At 41.4% G+C, this 10,547-nt stretch overlaps 1 protein-coding gene across 2 annotated transcripts; it reads left to right on the top strand.

Moving 5' to 3' along the window:
- Positions 1-230: 230 nt before the first annotated feature.
- txlna (taxilin alpha) lies at positions 231-10,001 on the top strand. 2 transcript variants are annotated; one of them, XM_047606069.1, is made up of 11 exons: positions 231-275; positions 1,122-1,313; positions 2,076-2,339; positions 2,962-3,053; positions 4,328-4,498; positions 4,983-5,177; positions 5,285-5,404; positions 5,513-5,587; positions 5,676-5,768; positions 5,862-5,957; positions 7,809-10,001. In XM_047606069.1, exons 2-11 carry the CDS (start codon positions 1,130-1,132, stop codon positions 8,130-8,132), a joined length of 1,614 nt encoding a protein of 537 aa, XP_047462025.1. In that variant the 5' UTR covers positions 231-275; positions 1,122-1,129; the 3' UTR covers positions 8,133-10,001. The 2 variants fall into 2 exon arrangements, with proteins under 2 accessions (XP_047462025.1, XP_047462024.1); XM_047606068.1 differs by having other exon boundaries at positions 254-354.
- Positions 10,002-10,547: the final 546 nt, after the last annotated feature.

The following is a 10,547-nucleotide window of genomic DNA, read 5'->3' as shown; positions in this document are numbered from 1 at the left end:
AAGTTTGAGGTTTAAATAATTAGCTTGGAAAACCCCATCTGAAAAGTGCTTGACATGTATCTGTAACGTCTCAAAAGTCCACTTGCCTTTTTTTTTTTTTTAAAAAAAAAAAAGCCCTTTGGATTACCATGACCTGGATGACTGAGAAGAACCTTCAGACGTACGTCTAGGTAATATATTCCGAAGCCTATAGATGGCGACAAAGCATCAAGCTGGGCTGGGAACCACAACTAAAATATACGAAGAAGAAGAAGAACCCAAAGTTGTAACCGGAAGTAAGTGTTTTTCGCCTCACGCTGTTGACGAAACCTGCAGTACACAGACACATAAGCTATTTCCTCCTTTAGTCTAAAGGTAAACAATTCCATATTGTACGTGGTAGTGGGATAGAATTTAGAAACGTATGTATGTATGTAGTGTTTCTTTGTTTTTGGTTCTTTATGGCCAGCTAACAGTGGCTAACTGGTAGCCTGGTAGCCTGAAGCTAGTTTAGCTGCACCAGGCGGATAAGGACGTTAGCCTCTGGTAGCTAATGTATGTGAAATGTTGGTGTCAAGTGGGAAAGCGAAACCTAGTAGAGACAAACCAGGCTTCATAAGAAATGTATCAGAAAATGTACCGTGAGACCGGTAAATACAAGCGGCTAAATAAGGCATTATTGTTAATGCGCAGCAAACAATTAACTAGTATTTCACAGCTGGTGTTAAAGAATTCCAAGCAACAGCATGGGTGACTGATTGAGGCAGTTGAACAAAGTATCAGTTGGCTGTATTTGCAGACATAAGATGTATTCCAGTTTCATGTCTAAGTCTAGTTTCACTGAACATATTCACTGATCTGTTTCCTCGTGATTTATTGATTTGATTTATCAATTTCTGGTTCATACGGCCACGGTGTCCATTAAAGAAGTCAGTTGCTGTTTTACTTTAATCGTCTCACAGCTGAGCCTTAATTGACTAAAATGGTTATGACGTTTTGTTTTTTCACCGAGTCATTTACGCCGAATTTAACAGCAGTGACGCATCTGCTGACATGAGCCGAGGACAAGGCGTTTTAATATCACTACTCCCTGTCCTGGTCAAACCTGTGTACCACTGTTTTTTTTTTTCTACTTATAACAGGCACAAACATGAAAAAACAAGATACGGAAGAGTCTGCCACTGTGGGCAGCGAGGATAGTCCTCCCACAGCGGGAGGGATGGAGTCACCTGCAGCTGCTAAGGACAGCTCAGACAGCAGCAGCCCCAAAGAGTCTGGACCACAGACGCCACAGACGGACACACCACCGCAAGGACAGAAGGGGGGGAGAGAAGGTACACATCTGGGATGTTGACATACATGGTTCGGTCGCTTAATGTGTGGGGAGTCTTCCTGTAAGAGTCAGGTTAATCAGATTAAAAGTGCCTCATGTATCCACCTCAGGCGGAACAGACCGGCCTAATCCAGTCCAATTTTAAGGGACTTTCGACAGAATCGAGAGTGGCAGTGTAACTGGCTAATAATCCATTCACTGAGGAAATATTAGTGGAAAGGCTTGAACTGATTGTTCTCTTTTGTCAGAACAAATATGTTTTTTTTTATTAATAGTTTCCAGATGGCACAGAAACATATAGGTAGCAAAACAAGTTATTCTAAAGATGAATGGAGGCGGAATCAGTGTTTGAAAACATGTCTCTCTAGGTCATCTTCTATTCAGTGAACTGTGCTGCCCAATATGGAGAAAATAGGTTATTCTTATTTCCTATTTCCATGAGATTTGATGTCCCTGGTGGTAAGAATTTCAAAAAAAAGTTCTGTTTGGATTGATGTTATGGGGAATGTGGGTAATTTAGTGTCTATTTAAGTGCATAGCCACATACATAAAACAGCACTAAAACTTAATTGTTGAACGTAGTTAAAGATCCTCATAAAGTTTAACATTAAAGATGGCAAACCTGGGAAGCAGGACCTAAATTACCTTTCTCAATAGGCATATATATATATATATATTGTTGAACAAAGACGTTGTTACAGGGCTGCAACTGTCTCCACATTAGTCTCAACCGCTTGATTTTTTTCTTCTCCTCTGTGTCCAGGTGCAGGTGCTGCCCTCTCTCAGTGTGACATGGCTGAGGAGCTGAGCCGGCAGCTGGAGGACATCCTCAGCACCTACTGTCGGGAAACCCTTTCAGACGACGCCAGTGCCTTTCCCAACGGCCAGTCACACAGCCCAGAGCTCAACGGCCTGAGCAATGAGAGGGAAGATGACAAGGCAGAGGAAGGCAAAGTCAATGGCGGTGGCAACGGGGCAGAGAAGGAGCAGAAGAAGTCTCAGGAGAAGAAGAAAGTGAAGGGGCTGGGTAAGGAGGAATCCAGTCTTAAGTGAGCATCCCTGAAGAACTTTGTATCCAGTGTGCTGAAAGGTCCTCCAGTGTGGAAACTCAACAACTTCCTTTAGAGCACAGGTGTCAAACACACGGCCCGCCAGAGGGTCTAATCTGGCGTGCAGCATGGATTTGCAAAGTGTGAAAATTACATAGAAGACCCCAATTTTTCAGTGAAAATAACTGCTGTCCCTAATCTGTCCACTGTTCACAACTCACGTCACAATACTGAGACCCAGGACTAAACAGCAGACAGTAATGTGCACAACTTGCACTTAATTTTCTTAAGAAATTTCATTTTTGTTAAATGTTAACATTCTTCTGATTTACTTGTTCCTCTTTGTACTAAATCAAATAGACAAAAAGATCAAATTGAGATCGAATGGGACTGTGTGTGGCCCTTGTACTAAAGAGAGTTTGACACCCCTGCTTCACAGAGACTGACTGACTGTAATTAGGGCTACGGGGCTTCGCCTTGTATTTTCTTTATTGTGTTGTATTTTTGAATGTCACTTTGCCAAAATTCGTATCCAGCCATACTACTTTTTTACAGAATCTAATCTCTAATTCATTTCCATGTTCTCCACACTTTGTGCAGGCAAAGAGATCACCCTTCTCATGCAGACTCTAAACACACTGAGCACCCCAGAAGAAAAGCTTGCTGGTCTCTGCAAGAAGTATGCTGAACTGGTAAATCCTTTTGACGCTAACCCCACACAAAGATCATGAAGAAGCACCCACTGTGTCATGGTCCACTGCACCACTCTGCGTCTGTTTAACAAAGATTGCTGCGTCGCCTTGAAGTACACAAATCCCACTGAACAAACTCAGAGCTCAGATGACATGTAAAGATTTCTCTTTCTTTTGCAAGAGTTAGCACTCACTTCTTTTTGCTCCGTCTCAAAATGGCAATGACACATTTTAGTGTGTCTGTAAATGAGCACAGTTTTTGATCAAGTGTATCCACAGATGTCAGATATTCACCATGTAACGCCTCATTTGCAAACAGGCTTGGAGCTAACGGACTTGTGATTACTATGGTACGTCATCAAGCCACTGATTGGATGGAGTAATCCAAAAGTGGTTGAGGTCAGATTCATTTCCAGCTTTAGTGAGGATTTTTGCTTAATGTGTGGTCAAACTGATTTGTGGGCTGCTTGAGAAGATTAGACAGATAATGAGAGCACATTCTCAGGAGGTTGCCGCAAGTTCTGGATACAATCACTTTTATAGCTAATGAAAAATCAAGAGCATTTATTAACAGCTATTATCTGTCTACTATTACCTCTCATCTCCGATTTAATAGCTTGTATAGAGTTTGTGTATATTAATTTTATTCAAAATTATGTGACCAAATCTCTTTATTCAAGTTTATTAAATAGTTGTAAAAGCTTGAAGAAGAAGAAGAAATCTTTTGTTTTGTTACCTGAGCTGTCAGTTCAACCAGTGGGATATGTGTACTTCAAGATAATGCTGCAGTCTTTGTCAAATAGCCATCAAGTGGTGCAGTGCACCATGACCTCAATATGACTCGTGGTGCTGTGGAGCCTTTTATTGCTGAGAAAACCTCAAAAGATCATGGAGACATTTTTATATGTGACTGCTGGTTTTAATTCGAACCACTAGTGTATATTTGTGTGAACCTGAGAGAGAGCGCTGACTTGTACTTGGCCTAAATGTGTCAAAGCTGATATCGGGAAACTGGTCTGCTGATGGTTTCTAGTGTCACTGAATGTGTTGTCTGAACATCAGAATGTCTGCATGTGCCGTAGTCACTCTGCAGAGGATGAAATGTAAGGCAGGATCATTTATGGACTGTTTAGTGATATGTCACATTAGACAACACTTTTCAATAGCTTGTCAGAAAACAAATGAGCTTAATATAATGATGAGTAGCACTAAGCATGTTCAAACCAAACTCTGAGGTTTGTCCAGAAAACGGTGTGTGTGTGTGTCTTTTACAGCTGGAAGAGCACCGCAACACCCAGAAACAGATGAGGGTGCTGCAGAAGAAGCAGACCCAGCTTGTCCAGGAGAAAGACAACTTGCGCAACGAGCACAGCAAGGCCATCCTGGCCCGGAGCAAGCTGGAGAGCCTCTGCAGGGAGCTGCAAAGACACAACCGCACACTGAAGGTACTACACTAGTGTCATTATGCAGTGTTTTAAATATATAGACATTAATCTTTCTTAAGGTGTGGTTAGTGTCTGTACAGGACTGCACTCAGAAGAACACTATATTTAAATATGCATTTTTAAAATATCGGACTTTGTGTGTCATTTTCATGCCAAATGTGTAGTTACTGTCACAGTACGGTGCAGAGGAAAAACATTTTGAATGTTGAAAGCTGAGCCGCCTCACACAGGCAACCACATACATAAAAAGGTTTGGACTGGCAAAGTTTATTAAAAGAAATCTCATCTCACATGTCTCCGGGCCATTTGTCTACAATAAAATTTTGTTATTTTGAAAGTAACTCTCTGATTTTCCTTATTTTTCGTACTTCGTGTAGGTCTTAAGTTTAAATTCTCATCTAAAATTTCACTTGTTCAGCCCTGTAGTAGCCAGCATAATGTAAGGGCTCTTTGACGACACTGTGTTATCACATTGTCTCTGCAGGAGGAAGGGATGCAAAGAACCCGGCTGGAGGAGGAGAAAAGGAAGGAGGTGACTTCCCACTTCCAGGTGACGCTGAACGACATCCAGGTCCAGATGGAGCAGCACAACGAGAGGAACGCCAGCCTCCGCCAGGAGAACACGGAGCTGGCTGAGAAACTCAAGAAACTTTACGAACAGTACAAACTGCGCGAAGAGGTGAGTGACCACATCTGCAATTTACAACAAGCATGGTTCCTCTTTCATTTCACACTATGTCTTCTAGCTGACATTCAAGTCTAACTACCACCTTCTTACCCCACCAGCACATAGACAAAGTGGTGAAGCACAAAGACCTGCAACAACAGCTGGTGGATGCCAAACTACACCAGGCACAGGAGCTGCTGAAAGAGTCAGAGGAACGCCACGACAGAGAGAAAGACTTTGTAATTATCCAGTTGACAAGCACGCACACCTTAAATCCAACCATGAGAACTCGAAATGTTGTCAGATGCAGATCTAACTAGTCCTCTTGTCTTGTTCTCCCTCTCCAGCTGCTAAAAGAAGCAGTAGAGTCTGAGAGGATGTGTGAGCTTATGAAGCAGCAGGAAGTTCACCTCAAACAGCAGGTTCCCACCACGTCTTTACACTTCAGGATTAAACTTCAAACATCAAATGTTTGGTGTATGACCAAAGCTGTATGTGTTGTTTTACCAGCTGTCACTGTACACAGAGAAGTTTGAAGAGTTTCAGACGACTTTGTCCAAGAGTAACGAAGTGTTCACCACCTTCAAGCAGGAGATGGAGAAGGTGAGAGGAATCAGAGAGAGAGGGAAGGACAGTGTGGACCTTTCATTACGTTTACCTGCTTAAACAGCAGTCTTCTTTCCTTTGTGCTCACAGATGACTAAAAAGATCAAAAAGCTGGAGAAGGAGACGGCCATGTATCGCTCCAGGTGGGAGAGCAGCAATAAGGCTCTGCTGGAAATGGCCGAGGAGGTAAAGAAGCATCTGGTGTTGACTGTGATATTAAAATACAGTCTGTTGCTGCCTTTTTTAAGGCCACTGAACGTAGCACTTTCCAGACGGCTGAAGATGGAAAGGCCTGTAGTCCATTAATGTTGGACTCATTATCTGAAGTGGTGCATTAATAAACGTAATAACAGAAAAGGCAAAATTATAAATAACTTCCTCAGTTGTGCAAAATCAGTGGTTTTATTTTGACTTCATGTGGTATTTGCTAGATTTGAGTTAGTTTTATTTAATGGATGGGAACATGTTTCCTGAGTAATTTCAAGTGTTTCTAGTGAAGAAGAGTCTCTTCCACGTGTATGATGCCCGTTATCATATGGTGCTTAATGCATGAACTTAGTCAGCAGCTGAGTTTACATGGAGCCATATGGTCCAATTACAGTCAGTGTAGAAGGCCAAACTGAACCAAAGTGCTCCATATAAACACCTCAGTCAGAATAGACAGGCCCAGACCAAGTGGAGTTTCATTCAGTTTCGCAGGGGTAGAATATTCCTTTTCCTAAACCCATCGAAAGTCATGTAAACAGTGAACCAGAATGAAGTCAGGCTCCGTTCTGTCTTTACATAAATGCACAGTGATGCTTCCTCAACTGATCTACGGCTCCGTGGAGAGCTTGTTTTTAGTAACAACTCTGAAAGAACTGTTAGAACTATTATCGCATGCTCAGATGGTAGAAAACATAGAAATGTTGAACTGTTTAAAAGTGTCCATCAAAAATGAATTGAAGTCGAGATAGACTCAAGCACGGGCAATATCGTTACTGCTGAAAAACCCTGAAGACTGGCTACTATGAGGCTAACACAACAGACAACGCAAAAGTGGAGATGACCCCACAAACTTTCTGAATCAAGCTGTTGCTTAAGAATATAAGTGTAAGAACAATAGAAACTACTGCTGATTATATGAGAGATCAGTCATGGGATGTTTTCATCAATGTGCTCATGTCACACATCTGTAAAACGGCCGTTCTGATTAAAATAGTGGTACATTTAAACATCAGATCAGAATAGATGACCTCACATGTAAACAACTGACCTGAAACCTTCAACTGGAATGAGAAAAAAGTCTCCATGTAAACCCAGCTAGTGCTTCTCTTTTTCTTTGACCCTGAGCGTCATGAAACATGATCAATATTAACTGGCATGAAAGAAGAATTACAACTTCCCCAACTTACCTCTAATTCTTCTTTAGAACTTGAGAACATGGATTTATTGAGGTCATTAAGTACAAATGATTCAACTTCAGCTGGAGCTTTCTACGTCTCACTCCCAGCCTGACAGCAGGAACAGAATCATTAAATATATAAGAGTTCCTCTTATAAAATATTTTTTGTTGGCCCAACAGATAGAGTTTAGATCTTTTGGCTTGAATTCTGGGATGTATACTGAGGCAGAAAAGTTTCCAAAAGGCCTTAAGGGGCTGAAAATGGACCTTAAACAATGCTGGACATGTAGACTGGACAAAACCTGATTGGATCCACCGACCAGAGCTAGAAAGGAAGTTAATGTTTTATATTAAAACTATGTGAAGGACTTACACCAAGCTGAAAGATTAAAGATACCTTTATTTTGATTGTCAGAACAGAAAGTCTCCTGCAGGCATCGACTGTGATAACGTTCATCTATGTCTAGCCTGCTTTTGTTCTAACTACTTGTGTGTAATTGTTTGTTTTTTCATTTTAATAGATGCTAATTCTGAAATAATTGCCAAAAATATTTACTGTTAGAATGCAATTTTTGGTTGTTGTTCTATTAAATTACCTCACAAAGTCAAACACTAAAAACATCCCGTGCATAATTTGTGCGTTTCATCTACAGAAAGCTGTGCGTGACCGGGACTTTGAGGCACTTCAGGGGAAAGTCCAGCGGCTGGAGAAGCTGCGGCGGGCGCTCAAAGTGGAACGAAACGAGCTGAACAAGAAGGTCCAGGGCCTCAGCGGTCAACACGACGCCACTGCAGGAGCAGGAGCCTCGGACCCAGGGACCGACTCCCCCTCCCCACCACCTACAGACTCTCTGCTGGAGCCCAGCACCTGTCCCGCCCCAGACCCCACCTCCTGCTCCCACTCCTGCCACTGTGGCCCTGTACTGGACACAGACACCTTACTAGAGGGGGCTCAGCCTGTGCCTGCACAGGAGTAAAGCAGCGCTGCTCACACTCTCCTCCCTCTCTAGCATCAAGCCACTAAAAGATAAGCCACCAGCCTGCAAGCCACTACTCCTCTGCTGGATGAATGTTCAACACTGGTTTATATATTTTTAGGCAGAATATCAGATCGACATTTAACAGAAGGGTTAACTTGTATCTTCCCAGTATCACCTGCAGGCTTTCATAAAGGTGAGCGCCATATTCAGCTTCACCTCTGTGGATTTACATGCACACTATAACTCAATTACTGTGAATTACTTGATTAAGGTCTTACTAAAGCATTTACATGGGTTGCAATAACCCAACTAACTGCAATAATTTCCTTATTCATTTAATGTCTGGTTTAGCATGAATGTGTGTTCGCCCTCAGGAGGAATCTTATTAACATCACAAAAAAGAATAATGGGAGTATATATGCCTCACTGTTTAGAGGTTAATAAATAATTTTACTAATTAGTTGTGAAGTCATTTTGCTGACAACCCCAAAAGGACGGGGTTTTCTAGGACATGCACACAAATATCAGAGTAATGTAAAACATTGACAAGTCGTCTAGCTCCAGCTTCAGTCTTGATTCACATGCAGTCATCTGTAACATTAGAGATGATTAGAGTGCGTGTAATTGCACTGACTGCCTCCGTGTTGTGCTGTTTTACTACACAAGTGTTGTTGAGTTGTAACGGCACAGATCCGCCTGGCAACAGGAATAACTGCACACTGGGATGACACAAGCCAAACCTGCTTATTCCAAGTGGAGTCTTTAAGAGGTTCAATTGAGTGTATGTTTGCACGTGTGTGTGTGTGTGTGTGTGTGTGTGTGTCATATCTGCAGCATGAGTGTTCCTGTTCAAGGGGTTTTCACTGAAGCCGTTTTTAATTGTTTTCTTTCACGTTAAGTCTTAACAGGGATGTCGGACTCTTTCTTCAGACAACATCAGTTCTTAAGAACGTCAAAATAATAAAGGTTCTACAGAATCAGTGGAGGAAATGTCTCAGTTTGACTTCCTGTGAGGCCCTTGCTCATGTTTTACACTGCTTCACTGTGCAGTGTCTTAATTTTAGGTGTGTTGTTACTATTATTTTTCTATTATTATTTCTATCATTCTTTCTGAGTTGATTTGTTTGTGGCTAATTTTAGTTTTTTGGTCTGCGCATCACATGGTCACGCGACCACTTTAAACTTGTCTAACTCCATGGCTGTGCTCTGGTGTGTATGGTGTGTGTGTGATTTATCTCTTCTCAGTCCTGGTAATTGCAGTAGCTTGTAATCAGGTTTTAACAAGAGAATGTTTAAGGACCTCTATGCAACACTCATGTCTTGGTTTGATTCTGTGGCGGTCTAAACTGACAAGCACTTAGCGGAGAATGTATATTCATTATACCCACTGTCCCGCATGGATGTACTGTAAAAACAGAAGGCATATCTCACAGCAGAATTATTACTATAAATATATATATATATATTTTTTTTTTTTTGCTAAACTTAATAGTTGGACATTGAACGTAATATCGTGCATCTCTACGATGCTTCTGAAAGGTGCCGTAACTGAGCCTAGTGGGAATATGGAGGGAAAAGTAGTGCAAATGTTATCTGACTTTTGAATTGTAGTTTCACTTTCAAACATGTCCATTCCTCTTCACACATTCTTCTGTACTCCTCTAATATGTAGCATCGGTTACTCAGCTGAACTGCTCAACTGAAATGAGTCAAACCTTACTTCCATCGTCCCGTAGGACGTTCATTGTTTCCCGAGGTTCATCGACCATGAGAAGGAACCAAAGATGTTTCCTTTTTTTTTGTCTTTTCCAGTACTTTTATCTTGTATATTTTGTTTCTTGTTAAATAAAAGATGTTAACAGTGTATATATTTGATTTTTCATCAGATTTTTCTGAAAGCTGTCCTGAATGCAGGAAGGTTTTCCATTTATTCCTCACAGAACTGATGTTAATACTTACATTTATGCTGCTTTCTAGTATGATTCCTTCTTTTCAGTTAGGCCCCTGCTGCACACTGTGGCCACTTAAAATCAGCTAGAACTCTATGTTGGAACATTTGCATGGTACTTGCATTTATTTATTTGTGGGAAAATTTGTTGTTTTTCCGTGTAAAACAGAGTATTTCATTGCTGAACATTGTACAAACAGAACACACTGCGAAGCGGCATCTGCAACGTATAGCGCAGCAGAATTCCTCTTTCACTTCAGACTATGAGGTGACTGTTCTATCCGAGAAGCTCAATAAGAAAGTGACAAAAAAAATCAGGACCAGAAAGAATGTGGTTTATACATGATCTTTGAACGAGGACAGATTTGCCTCTTTCGAGGTGAGGTGGCGTACCTTAACCCTCCCAAAGTAGAGAGAGAATTGGGGGAGAACAGAAATTGCATTTAAATGCACTTTTTAAAACT

The sequence above is a fragment of the Mugil cephalus genome, chromosome 14 (genome assembly GCF_022458985.1).
Source record: "Mugil cephalus isolate CIBA_MC_2020 chromosome 14, CIBA_Mcephalus_1.1, whole genome shotgun sequence".
Lineage (NCBI taxonomy): Eukaryota > Metazoa > Chordata > Actinopteri > Mugiliformes > Mugilidae > Mugil > Mugil cephalus.
The sequence above is the reverse complement of the archived record's forward strand: the minus strand, read 5'-3'. Positions and strand labels throughout refer to the sequence as shown.

What these genes read in the sequence shown, in the direction of transcription:
- txlna (XM_047606069.1), top strand. Translation starts at nt 1,130, where the DNA reads ATGAAAAAACAAGATACGGAAGAGTCTGCCACTGTGGGCAGCGAGGAT. An exon ending in TCAAGCAGGAGATGGAGAAG is followed by an intron (nt 5,769 to 5,861) that starts GTGAGAGGAATC and finishes TTGTGCTCACAG; the next exon opens with ATGACTAAAAAGATCAAAAA. An exon ending in TGCTGGAAATGGCCGAGGAG is followed by an intron (nt 5,958 to 7,808) that starts GTAAAGAAGCAT and finishes TTTCATCTACAG; the next exon opens with AAAGCTGTGCGTGACCGGGA.